This window comes from Salvelinus namaycush, chromosome 5, assembly GCF_016432855.1.
Source record: "Salvelinus namaycush isolate Seneca chromosome 5, SaNama_1.0, whole genome shotgun sequence".
Taxonomy (NCBI): Eukaryota; Metazoa; Chordata; class Actinopteri; order Salmoniformes; family Salmonidae; genus Salvelinus; species Salvelinus namaycush.
The window spans coordinates 15,114,313-15,128,021 of record NC_052311.1 but is presented as its reverse complement, the minus strand read 5'-3'; the positions used below and the strand labels follow the sequence as shown (position 1 = coordinate 15,128,021).

Sequence of the window (13,709 nt, the reverse complement as noted above, 5' to 3'; positions counted from 1 at the left end):
TGCTCCAGGGAAAACAGAAGGCCCATAGATGAGGTCATTAAAAACAAGAGTCAAATAAGAACTGGAACTAGTACTATTCTTACCGGTCTCTGCTGTGCTTTTGCGGTTGAGCACCTTCAAGATGTCTTTGGTGATTTTCTTGATGGCGTGCCTCGCTTCGTCTCGCTGCTTGCCCACGCCGTAGAGCACCACCAGTCGCTGGTTACACTCGTGACTGGCACTCTCCTCCTGGGGACGACGACAAGTCAGTCAATGTGTGCACTGTGCATTATGTAGTGGAGGTAGTTCACATAGCCTGAGATCTGAAGACTTATGTCGGCACTAATAGCTAATGCCTAGACTTTAGCTCAGAAGGCTAGCTGTCAAGGAGTGAGTCAATACATGCATAGTGGAGGTAGTTCACATAGCCACCCAGTTTTTATGAGTCATCTGAGATCTGTCTTTTGTTTAGAGGGCTAACTGTGTCAAGGAGTGAGTCAATTTGTTCATAGGCTATGTAGTTGAGGTTGGGTGCAAGCAATGCCAGGAAACTGAAAATGTGTGTTTTAGCTTGAAGGGCTAAAATGACCTTGAGTTAGACCAACAACCAGTCCCAATGTAGCAGCGGTAGTTCACTAAGCTTTGCTGGGGTGATAAGTAAACTTGTCTGAAACTATAAAGCTCCCAGAGCCTGGGCTTTAGCTCAGAAGGCTATCATGGTCTACAGTTGCACTGATGACCCAGATTGAATTCCATCTGTGAGTTAGAGCTGAGCTAGCCAAATCCTCTCTCAGGGCTGTTTACCTGGGGGATGGGGAAGTGGGTAGCGTATTGGATGTGGCGGGGCTGCTCGTACACCAATGGGAAGGCAGGATCCAGGGCCTTGTCTTTGCAGGCGCCCTTCCCTTCCTGTTCCGGGGCAGGCTTCTCGGGAGAGGGGCTGCCCTTTGACTCACAGTGAGTGGGGGGAGAAAACATCTACAAAGCAAGAGACAACTCAAGTTAATAGGGCTGCACACAGCATGGAAAGGTTATCCAGAGGTGAATGGGACAGTCTGATGGAGCACAGGTAAGAATACTATGTAGTTGTGCCAGGGAGAATATTCACTAGTACACATTAGCTGCCCACTTCTACTGGCATGATGCAAATACACCTACCTCATCGAAATTAGCGCTCGAGTTGTGATCGATCTCCATTAACTCGGAGAGACCAGTGTCCTGTATAAAGAAAATAAAATACACGTTTCATTCCAAAATCAATTCAAAAGCAGTGAGTAACTACCGATGATACATCGTGGACACTAGCACAGCTGCCACCACATAACATGCCTCGTTCTTGACGCTGCTGCCTGCATCCTGCTCCTTGCGCTCTGATTCGTCTGAAGGCTCATCACTAGGGGAACGGGGGCGGGGCAGGTGGGAGTCAGAGGCCAGGTCCCCGCGGGAGATGAGCGTGCACATGTAGATGTTGTGAGAGAAGACGTCGTGGCGGATGAGCTCGCAGAAGAGCAGCACCAGGTTAGAGAACTCCACACGCTCGCTCTCGTTGCCTGCCTCCGCTGAGAAGGGACAGATGGGGATAGTTTGTCACTATACACTCCAGCATTAGCAGCAGTAAGAGACCAGTCATAAACCTTTATAATATAATCTTTAACAGACACTTTGATCCAAAGCGACTAACAGTAGTGCACACATACATTTTCATATTGGGTGGCTAAAGCGGGAATCGAACGTGACGTTGCAAGCGCCATGCTCTGATAACTGAGCCACACAGGACCCTGTGTACCATGCTAACCCAACACTAAGGTTGCTAAATTTGGGTAACATTCCAAAAACTCCCAGGTTTTCCAGAAATACCAGTGGGGAATTCCATAATTTTCTGCTTATTCCATCCAGAGTCCAGGAATCTTCTAACCAGGATTTCTTTCACCCTACTCAACACCAATACCCTTTTCCCACTATGTTGCTGACCTGAACCATACTGTGCTGTTGTGGATTTTTTCTTTTCACCATTGTCCTTTTCAGCACTATGGTGGATGTGTAACCAGGCCAGCGCAGTACAGCTCAAGTCCCAAACCCATAGTAGTGCATAACAACTCAACCGCTGGGCAGACTAAATCCAAAAGAGTGCTGGAATCAAGAGATGCAGAGAGCCTAGCGGGAGCATAAATGGGACCCTATATTCCCTATATAGTGCACTACTTTTGACCAGGACCCATAGAGCTGTGGTCAAGTGCCCTAATCAAAAGTAGAGCATTATATATGGTGTTCAATCAAAAATGGGTGACATTTTTACTCTTGTAGGATGGCTAAAATTAGAGTGACTAAATCAATTGAGGTCAGAGAAAAAAAAACTGGAAAAAAGCATTGCGTCAGCTGGGCTGGATGCTGTGGAAGAATTAAGGCTAACGGACAGGCTTACAGTGGAACTCATCTTTCTTCTCAAATCCGGAGGACATAAAACAATATAGAGGAAATATATACATTTTCATATTCTAGTATACACTTTTCTTATGAATGATTTCAAAGATTTCTCAGAAAAACATTTGTGAAACATCAACGGATCACTGAGCGTACCGCTAGCTTTTTATTTTCAAAGCCTTTTACATTTAATTCAGCTTGTGTCATGTTAATTTGGCTTTTTGCGACCAGCGGAAACAACTTTGCAGACAAACACCACAACATGTAGAATCCTCAAAAGTCTCTGCGAGAAAGCGCACCACTCTGTCAAGAGAGCTCAGTGCTTATCAGATGTATTAAGTTAGGAAATCTGGGCAGAGTGGGTAGACACCTTACAGTATAGGGAATAGGGTGTGATTTGGGAAGCAGCCGCAGACAACCCAAATAAGGGATTATAATTGACTACTAGTGAAGGGCAGACTCACTGAGCATGGGGGCCTGGGTGTCCAGGAACTGCAGGAGCACGTCTTGAAACACAGGCAGGGTGGCCGCCGAGAGAGATCCTGAAGAAACTGAGCCTTTCTCATCCACCACCTCCGACTCGCCGCACCTCTGCGAACACAGACAAGCACACACACAGCCTGAGAACCACTGCCATTGAGCAAATATCCCTTACATATGTGAAAAGCATGGTATAACATTTGAACAATAGTTTCTTCAGTTTTGTATACACAAGTTTGCAGGGAATACAATTTAATTAAATGGATTGAGACAGCATTGCACACAACAATAGCCTTGAGGAAATACAAAAACCTATACCTCACATCTTCTAAAACAATTCAGAATCTTGTTATTAAAGGCTGTGGCCATCTTCATCCTTTATTTACACAGGTGAAATCTCGGGATTAAGATCTCTTTTGCAAGAGAGACCTGTTCTCACGAGGCAAGAAAGAAGGCAAGAAGTATCCTTGAGAATACTCAGGAATAGCTGTGGCTGAGTGACAAGGCCATGTGTCACTGTGGGGCAGTCACGGTGCTGTAGTCATGAATCGGAAATGTGTATGTGCACGAGTGCGTGGGCCACTGTCTCACCTCGGCTTCGATCTCCGCTTGTCTCTTCTCCAGCAGCTTGGCCACCACCATGGCCCTGTGACGGCCAGACCTCTTGCAGCACACCGCCCACTCACACAGCAGGGTCACCACAGCATCGTCATCAGGGGACATCTAAACAGAGAGAAACATGTCAGGGAGATGACCATACAGCACGGAAGCCTGGGCCCATCTAAGTAGTGTTTCTGAAAGAATACAATGGAATACAGTTCATTGTCTCCAGAAGAAGAAATTCTATGTATTCTACAGTAATGATTAGGGCCAGATGGTGTTAGTTGGCCTCTTGCTCACACTTGACATTTTGCCTTTTCATATGTGATTGAAAACCATTCAAGGTCCAATGCAGCTATTTTTATCTCAATATCAAAATCATTTCTGGGCAACAATTAAGTACCTTACTGTGATTGTTTCAAATTAAAATGGTCAAAAAGAAACAAAAATAACTTCTTAGCAAAGGGACATTTATCAAACACGAATTTCCTTCAGGAAAGTATAAAAACATAGACTTTTTACACATTTTGTTACATTACAGCCTTGTTCTAAAATGTATTAAATACTTCCCCCCCTCAATCTACACACAATACCCCATAATGACAAAGCGAAAATGGCGCTAGAAATTCTTGACAATAATAATAAAAAAATAAAAAAGTATTTACATAAGTATTCAGTCATTTTGCTATGAGACTCGAAATGGAGCACGTCAGAGCAAAAACCAAGCCACGAGGTCGAAGGATTTGTCCGTAGAGCTCTGAAAAAGGATTGTGTCAAGGCACAGATCTGGGGAAGGGTACCACATTTTTTTTGCAGCATTGAGGGTCCGCAAGAACACAGTGGCCTCCATTTTTAAACGGAAGAAGTTTGGAACCACCAAGACTCTTCCTGGAACTGGCCGCCCGGCCAAATGAGCAATCGGGGGAGAAGGGCCTTGGTCAGTCAGGGAGGTGACCAAGAACCCGATGGTCACTGTTACAGAGCTCCAGAGTTCCTCTGTGGAGATGGGAGAACATTCCAGAGGGACAACCATCTCTGCAGCGCTCTACCAATCAGGCCTTTATGGTAGAGTGGCCAGACAGAAGCCACTCCTCAGTAAAAAGCACATGACAGCCTGCTTGGAGTTTGCCAAAAGGCACCTAAAGGACTCTGACCATGAGAAACAAGATTTTCTGGTCTGATGAAACCAAGATTGAACTCTTTGGTTGAAATGCCAAGCGTCACATCTGGAGGAAATGGAGCAAAGTACATAGAGATCCTTGATGAAAACCTTCTTCAGAGCACTCAGGACCTTACTGGGGCGATGGTTCACATTCCAACAGGACAACGACCCTAAGCACACAGCCAAGGCAATGCAAGAGTGGCTTCGGGACAAATCTCTGAATGTTCTTGAGTGGCCCAGTCAGAGCCCAGACTTGAAACCAATCGAACATCTCTGGAGACCTGAAAGTAGCTGTGCAGTTACACTCCCCATCCAACCTGACAGAGCTTAATTAAGAGAACATGCAGAGAAGAATGGAAGAAACTCCCCAAACAGGTGTGCCAAGCTTATAGCATCATACCCAAGAAGACTCGAGGTTGTAATCACTGTCAAAGGTGCTACCACAAAGTACTGAGTAAAGGGTCTGAACACCTCACATTTTTTAAACATTTGCAAACATTTCTAAAAACCTGTTTTAGATTTGTCATTATGGGGTATTATGTGTAGATTGATGAGGGAAAAAACTATTTAATACATTTTAGAATAAGGCTGTAACGTAAGAAAATATGGAAAAAGTCAAGGGGTCTGAATACTTTCCAAATGCAGTGTGTGATATATAAAAAAACAGAAAAATCACATTTTAACTGCACTGGGCCTTTGAAGTCTTCAGACTTGACATATGCAAGAGTGGTCATCTAAGAGAAAACATCTTTACCTCGTGGCCGTCTTTGCTCTGGCCCGACCCGAAGATGCGGTTGTAAAGGGAATCCAGGGAGTTGCTGAAGTCTGACTTCTCAAAGCTGTGGTTGTCTAGAACCTCCAGGGTGTGTAGGACCCTTCCAATGGTGAAGCCTGGCGAAAGCAAGTAAAACACAAAATGTTACTAATTTCCTTTTTCCTTATACATCCAGGACCAGTTTCCCAGACAAAGATGAAGCCTAGTGCTGGGCTATAAAGCATGCTCAGTGGAGAATCTCTGTTGAATTAGATTATTAGTCCAGGACTCGTCTTAATCTTTGTCTGGGAAACCAGCCCATATAGTCATTGTCTGGATGCAATGTCATGTCATTTTATAGGTGTTATTGATCTAATCATGAAGGAGCAGTTTCCTTACCAGCAGTTGTCTCCTGACATTTATCAAAGGACCAGCGGAACTCCACAGCCTGCCCTCTGTCCTTGACCTGCTCCTCTATTTCTCTGACCTTTGCACGGACCTGAGGTAAAAGCACAGATAAGACAGATGGGACGACATAAGCAGATGGGACGACTGAGAAGACAAAGTCAATAGGCATGCAATGATGTCAACCTCTCAGCGCGTGGAGGGCATTCAATCAATCAACTGACAAATGCATTAGTCCAAATCCAACCCCCCAAATGCATTAGTCCAAATCCAACCCCCAAATGCATTAGTCCAAATCCAACCCCCCAAATGCATTAGCCATAATCCAACCCCCCAAATGCATTAGCCATAATCCAACCCCCCAAATGCATTAGCCATAATCCAAACTCCAAATGCATTAGCCATAATCCAAACTCCAAATGCATTAGCCATAATCCAAACTCCAAATGCATTAGCCATAATCCAAACTCCAAATGCATTAGCCATAATCCAAACTCCAAATGCATTAGCCATAATCCAAACTCCAAATGCATTAGCCACAATCCAAACTCCAAATGCATTAGCCACAATCCAAACTCCAAATGCATTAGCCATAATCCAAACTCCAAATGCATTAGTCACAATCCAAAACCCAAATGCATTAGTCACAATCCAAAACCCAAATGCATTAGCCACAATCCAAACCCCAAATGCATTAGTCATAATCCAAACCCCAAATATATTAGTCACAATCCAAACCCCAAATGCATTAGTCATAATCCAAACCCCAAATATATTAGTCATAATCCAAACTCTAAGCAATATAAAGCCAAAGCCAAAGGTACAGTGGCATGGAATATCTTCCAAGGCGGGAAGAAACCTTGACAGGAACCAGACTCTGGGCCTTACCTGCTGTGTAAAGGTGCTGTTGCCCCCTGGCATGGGCAGGTTGGAGGGGGATATGGGGAGTAGGTCCAGTGGGGAACCAGTCTTGTTCCGGCTGTCTGTCAGAGAGTAGTGCCACACCAGGGCACTGGGACAGCACAGCACGATACTCTGATGAAACCAAGACCAGGAAAAGAAGAATTCAGGGATATGATTGACAATATGGGAAATCAGGATTTTTAAAATCTACAATAGAATTTCATCAGGAACAATCCCAAACCTGATAATGTAACCAGAGCTAGTTTACCAACATAGCCATGTACTTACTATACTAGACTCATGGCTTAACAGTAACATTAATAGTAGTGTAATAGTACTTACTATACTAGCCTCATGGCTTAACAGTAACATTAATAGTACTTACTATACTAGCCTCATGGCTTAACATTAATAGTAGTGTAATAGTACTTACTATACTAGCCTCATGGCTTAACATTAATAGTAGTGTAATAGTACTTACTATTCTAGCCTCATGGCTTAACAGTAACATTAATAGTACTTACTATACTAGCCTCATGGCTTAACATTAATAGTAGTGTAATAGTACTTACTATTTTAGCCTCATGGCTTAACAGTAACATTAATAGTACTTACTATTCTAGCCTCATGGCTTAACATTAATAGTAGTGTAATAGTACTTACTATACTAGCCTCATGGCTTAACATTAATAGTAGTGTAATAGTACTTACTATTCTAGCCTCATGGCTTAACAGTAACATTAATAGTACTTACTATTCTAGCCTCATGGCTTAACAGTAACATTAATAGTAGTGTAATAGTACTTACTATACTAGCCTCATGGCTTAACATTAATAGTAGTGTAATAGTACTTACTATACTAGCCTCATGGCTTAACAGTAACATTAATAGTACTTACTATACTAGCCTCATGGCTTAACAGTAACATTAATAGTACCTACTATTCTAGCCTCATGGCTTAACAGTAACATTAATAGTAGTGTAATAGTACTTACTATACTAGCCTCATGGCTTAACAGTAACATTAATAGTAGTGTAATAGTACTTACTATACTAGCCTCATGGCTTAACATTAATAGTAGTGTAATAGTACTTACTATACTAGCCTCATGGCTTAACAGTAACATTAATAGTACTTACTATACTAGCCTCATGGCTTAACAGTAACATTAATAGTACCTACTATTCTAGCCTCATGGCTTAACAGTCATATTAATAGTAGTGTAATAGTACTTACAATACTAGCCTTATGGCTTAACAGCAATATCAATAGTAGTGTAATAGTACTGCAGTAGCAGACAATCCATTCAATTCAGTGGAAAGGCTATTCAGTGTGTTTGTACCTGTAGCATGCAGCTGAGCCCAAACACCAAGGGCCTGTGTTGAGGGCAGATGTAGAAGTCTGTGAAGGGGGTCTGGGGTTGGTTGCCCCCCGTGGGCTGGGAGGTGGGTGTGGGGGGCAGGGCGTTCCCCGGCTGCGCCAGGATGCTGTGTGCCGGGTGCCCCCCGGCGCCGGGTCCCAGGCTCCCGTCGCTTAGCAGCAGGTTGAGGCGTCGCGTGCAGAAGTAGGCCAGTCTCCGAGACAGGTAGGCCGACAGCACAAACTCCCCTGAGTACTGAGGGAGGGGTAACGACTCACAATGTCAGTTCTAACTCCCCCTGAGTAGTGAGGGAGGGGACAAGACTCACAATGTCAGTTCTAACCCCCCCTGAGTAGTGAGGGAGGGGACACGACTCACAATGTCAGTTCTAACCCCCCCTGAGTAGTGAGGGAGGGGACACGACTCACAATGTCAGTTCTAACTCTTCAGAGCTGATAAGTGATCACAGCAATGGAATATAGGGAAAAACGGGGGAGGGTAGCTAGGTCAGCCTCAATGATGTACAGTTGGGGGCATTCAAAACTTAACATTTACTGCAGCTCAGGTAAAAACATTTTCTTTAAAGTATATTAAACTGCACTTCCAAGGGCATATGTCAGATTTTGTTTTCATCAGATAGGTTATTGTTAGACGATTGCTACTTTACTTGGTGCTTGCCATCACCCTGCAAGATAATTTGTCGCATTAACAATGTACCATTGCTGCACAAAAAGTTATTTGAAAAATATGTTTTTAATGTCCCCAATTGTATAATTAGAGGATGTAAGATCCTGGACTTTCTCTGATTAGTGAAGATAAACTACATCTCTGTGAGTGTCTCCTCAAGTTACTTCTTCCACATGAAATACGTGGTTTGCTACTGGATGGAGAATGAAATTCATCACTGCATTAGGAGAAAGATAGCCTAGCGGTTAGAGCATTGTATGGCATGGCCAGTAACTGAAAGGTTTCTAGTTCGCATCCCAAAGCTGACAAGGTGAAAAATCTGCCGATGTGCCCTTGAACAAGGAACCTAACCCTAATTGCTCCGAGGATGTCTCAGGGAGAGTGGGAAAAGCAAAAACTACATTTCCAATTCACACATGCATATTAATACACGTGTGAAATAGGACAAATATAAGCACCCACCAAATTATTATTAAGATGGGAGCTAAAGGGATGGTATAGCGGCATTACCTGTAGCAGGAGGGGCAGCAGCAGCTTCAGAAGCTCATCCTCTCCAGGTCGGACTTTCTCGAAGCATTCCAACACCCACGTCAGGAACTCGTGTCTATCTAGCATGCCATCCTGGACACAAGCAAACAACCGTTTGTAATTGCTTGTTCTTCTACAGCATGAAGTATTTATGGCAAGTTAAAGCGATGCTCCAGAACTTTGTATAATTTCATCCATTAGTTTTGAAAGTGGCGATCACGAGCGAAAGCGGGACCCCGTTTTTTGTGTACTACGTCATCCAATTCCTATGTTAAGTTACACCATGCATTTTTTTGTTGTTGCAATTTGTATGATATGTTATGAACCTAATTGGTACAATTCATGCTATGAGTTTGTTGTGCTTAAGATCCCGCATCTTTATGCAATTACTCCATTTCACTATTAGTCAGTGTAAACCATGTGCTATATGATGCGGGCGAGCAAGAAACGATCATCCAAAAAATTCCCAAACTGTTTTGTTTTGCTTGTGATTCTATCTGGCCTTAGTCATAAAATGCATACATTGTCTTATCGGTTACCTCATAGTGTAGTTGACAACAGAAATGGCTCACCCTCTAAATAGAAGCTAACTTGCTAGCTGTTAACTGCTATTTTTCCCCTAATGAACCTGGCATGCAGCACGTTGCTTATGCAGTGACATAGTGAAATAGGGTTATACTACCATGACAGACAGCTGTGTAATGACAAAAAGCAAACATTGAAGTCACAAAATTCTAACCAAGTAACAACTCAATCCATTTAAAACTGTTTAGTGAATATATATGACTTCGATGTTTGCTTTTTGTCATTACACAGCTATATATACACACACACATATACATACACACACACACACAGTGGGGAGAACAAATATTTGATACACTGCCGATTTTGCAGCTTTTCCTACTTACAAAGCATGTAGAGGTCTGTAATTTTTATCATAGGTACACTTCAACTGTGAGAGACGGAATCTAAAACAAAAATCCAGAAAATCACATTGTATGATTTTTCTTTTTTCTTTTAAATTTTACCCCCCCTTTTCGTGGTATCCAATTGCTAGTAATTACTATCTTGTCTCATCGCTACAACTCCCGTACGGGCTCGGGAGAGACGAAGGTCGAAAGCCATGCGTCCTCCGAAACACAACCCAACCAAGCCGCACTGCTTCTTAACACAGCGCGCCTCCAACCCGGAAGCCAGCCGCACCAATGTGTCGGAGGAAACACCGTGCACCTGGCTCCCTTGGTTAGCGCGCACTGCGCCCGGCCCGCCACAGGAGTCTCTGGTGCACGATGAGACAAGGATATCCCTACCGGCCAAACCCTCCCTAACCCGGACGACGCTAGGCCAATTGTGCGTCGCCCCACGGACCTCCCGGTCGCGGCCGGCTGCGACAGAGCATGGGCACGAACCCAGAGTCTCTGGTGGCGCAGCTAACGCTGCGATGCAGTGCCCTAGACCACTGCGCCACCCGGGAGGCCCACATTGTATGATTTTTAAGTCATTAATTTGCATTTTATTGCATGACATAAGTATTTGATCACCTACCAACCAGTAAGAATTCCGGCTCTCACAGACCTGTTAGTTTTTCTTTAAGAAGCCCTCCTGTTCTCCACTCATTACCTGTATTAACTGCACCTGTTTGAACTCGTTACCTGTATAAAAGACACCTGTCCACACAATCAAACAGACTCCAACCTCTCCACAATGGCCAAGACCAGAGAGCTGTGTAAGGACATCAGGGATAAAATTGTAGACCTGCACAAGGCTGGGATGGGCTACAGGACAATAGGCAAGCAGCTTGGTGAGAAGGCAACAACTGTTGGCGCAATTATTAGAAAATGGAAGAAGTTCAAGATGACGGTCAATCACCCTCGGTCTGGGGCTCCATGCAAGATCTCACCTCGTGGGGCATCAATGATCATGAGGAAGGTGAAGGATCAGCCCAGAACTACACAGCAGGACCTGGTCAATGACCTGAAGAGAGCTGGGACCACAGTCTCAAAGAAAACCATTAGCAAACACACTACGTCGTCATGGATTAAAATCCTGCAGCGCACGCAAGGTCCCCCTGCTCAAGCCAGCGCATGTCCAGGCCCGTCTGAAGTTTGCCAATGACCATCTGGATGATCCAGAGGAGGAATGGGAGAAGGTCATGTGGTCTGATGAGACAAAAATAGAGCTTTTTGGTCTAAACTCCACTCGCCGTGTTTGGAGGAAGAAGAAGGATGAGTAGAACCCCAAGAACACCATCCCAACCGTGAAGCATGGAGGTGGAAACATCATTCTTTGGGGATGCTTTTCTGCAACGGGGACAGGGCGACTGCACCGTATTGAGGGGAGGATGGATGGGGCCATGTATCGCGAGATCTTGGCCAACAACCTCCTTCCCTCAGTAAGAGCATTGAAGATGGGTCGTGGCTGGGTCTTCCAGCATGACAACGACCCGAAACACACAGCCAAAGCATCTCAAGTTCCTGGAGTGGCCTAGCCAGTCTCCAGACCTGAACCCAATAGAAAATCTTTGGAGGGAGCTGAAAGTCCGTATTGCCCAGCGACAGCCCCGAAACCTGAAGGATATGGAGAAGGTCTGTATGGAGGAGTGGGTCAAAATCCCTGCTGCAGTGTGTGCAAACCTGGTCAAGAACTACAGGAAACGTATGATCTCTGTAATTGCAAACAAAGGTTTCTGTACCAAATATTAAGTTCTGCTTTTCTGATGTATCAAATACTTATGTCATGCAATATAATGCAAATGAATTACTTAAAAATCATACAATGTGATTTTCTGGATTTTTGTTTTAGATTCCGTCTCTCACAGTTGAAGTGTACCTATGATAAGTAGGAAGTGTACCTATGCAAGTAGGAAAACCTGCAAAATCGGCAGTGTAACAAATACTTGTTCTCCCCACTGTATATATATATATATAAACATACATACATACACACATACATATGTATATACACACACACATACATATGTATATACACACACACACACACACACACACACATATATACACTGCTCAAAAAAATAAAGGGAACACTTAAACAACACAATGTAACTCCAAGTCAATCACACTTCTGTGAAATCAAACTGTCCACTTAGGAAGCAACACTGATTGACAATACATTTCACATGCTGTTGTGCAAATGGAATAGACAACAGGTGGAAATTATAGGCAATTAGCAAGACACCTCCAATAAAGGAGTGGTTCTGCAGGTGGTGACCACAGACCACTTCTCAGTTCCTATGCTTCCTGGCTGATGTTTTGGTCACTTTTGAATGCTGGCGGGGCTTTCACTCTAGTGGTAGCATGAGACGGAGTCTACAACCCACACAAGTGGCTCAGGTAGTGCAGCTCATCCGGGATGGCACATCAATGCGAGCTGTGGCAAGAAGGTTTGCTGTGTCTGTCAGCGTAGTGTCCAGAGCATGGAGGCGCTACCAGGAGACAGGCCAGTACACCAGGAGACGTGGAGGAGGCCATAGGAGGGCAACAACCCAGCAGCAGGACCGCTACCTCCGCCTTTGTGCAAGGAGGAGCACTGCCAGAGCCCTGCAAAATGACCTCCAGCAGGCCACAAATGTGCATGTGTCAGCATATGGTCTCACAAGGGGTCTGAGGATCTTATCTCGGTACCTAATGGCAGTCAGGCTACCTCTGGCGAGCACATGGAGGGCTGTGCGGCCCCACAAAGAAATGCCACCCCACACCATGACTGACCCACCGCCAAACCGGTCATGCTGGAGGATGTTGCAGGCAGCAGAACGTTCTCCACGGCGTCTCCAGACTCTGTCACGTCTGTCACATGTGCTCATGTGCTCAGTGTGAACCTGCTTTCATCTGTGAAGAGCACAGGGCGCCAGTGGCGAATTTGCCAATCTTGGTGTTCTCTGGCAAATGCCAAACGTCCTGCACGGTGTTGGGCTGTAAGCACAACCCCCACCTGTGGACGTCGGGCCCTCATACCACCCTCATGGAGTCTGTTTCTGACCGTTTGAGCAGACACATGCACATTTGTGGCCTGCTGGAGGTCATTTTGCAGGGCTCTGGCAGTGCTCCTCCTGCTCCTTCTTGCACAAAGGCGGAGGTAGCGGTCCTGCTGCTGGGTTGTTGCCCTACTACGGCCTCCTCCACGTCTCCTGATGTACTGGCCTGTCTCCTGGTAGCGCCTCCATGCTCTGGACACTACGCTGACAGACACAGCAAACCTTCTTGCCACAGCTCGCATTGATGTGCCATCCTGGATGAGCTGCACTACCTGAGCCACTTGTGTGGGTTGTAGACTCCGTCTCATGCTACCACTAGAGTGAAAGCACCGCCAGCATTCAAAAGTGACCAAAACATCAGCCAGGAAGCATAGGAATTGAGAAGTGGTCTGTGGTCACCACCTGCAGAACCACTCCTTTATTGGGGGTGTCTT

The 13,709-nt window shown here is 44.9% G+C and overlaps 1 protein-coding gene across 1 annotated transcript in view; it reads right to left on the bottom strand.

The window, feature by feature from the left end:
* The window catches only part of LOC120047990 (mediator of RNA polymerase II transcription subunit 12-like), a 50,506-nt gene that overhangs the window by 26,356 nt on the left and 10,441 nt on the right, over positions 1 to 13,709 (bottom strand). The window contains exons 6-16 of the mRNA XM_038993639.1: positions 9,264 to 9,374; positions 8,049 to 8,321; positions 6,690 to 6,836; positions 5,796 to 5,895; positions 5,397 to 5,533; positions 3,472 to 3,603; positions 2,865 to 2,991; positions 1,309 to 1,538; positions 1,138 to 1,197; positions 784 to 957; positions 84 to 228 (exon numbers count right to left, since the gene is read on the bottom strand). Coding sequence (XP_038849567.1) covers positions 84 to 228; positions 784 to 957; positions 1,138 to 1,197; positions 1,309 to 1,538; positions 2,865 to 2,991; positions 3,472 to 3,603; positions 5,397 to 5,533; positions 5,796 to 5,895; positions 6,690 to 6,836; positions 8,049 to 8,321; positions 9,264 to 9,374 — 1,636 coding nt within the window. The remainder of the gene's footprint in view (positions 1 to 83; positions 229 to 783; positions 958 to 1,137; positions 1,198 to 1,308; positions 1,539 to 2,864; positions 2,992 to 3,471; positions 3,604 to 5,396; positions 5,534 to 5,795; positions 5,896 to 6,689; positions 6,837 to 8,048; positions 8,322 to 9,263; positions 9,375 to 13,709) is intronic.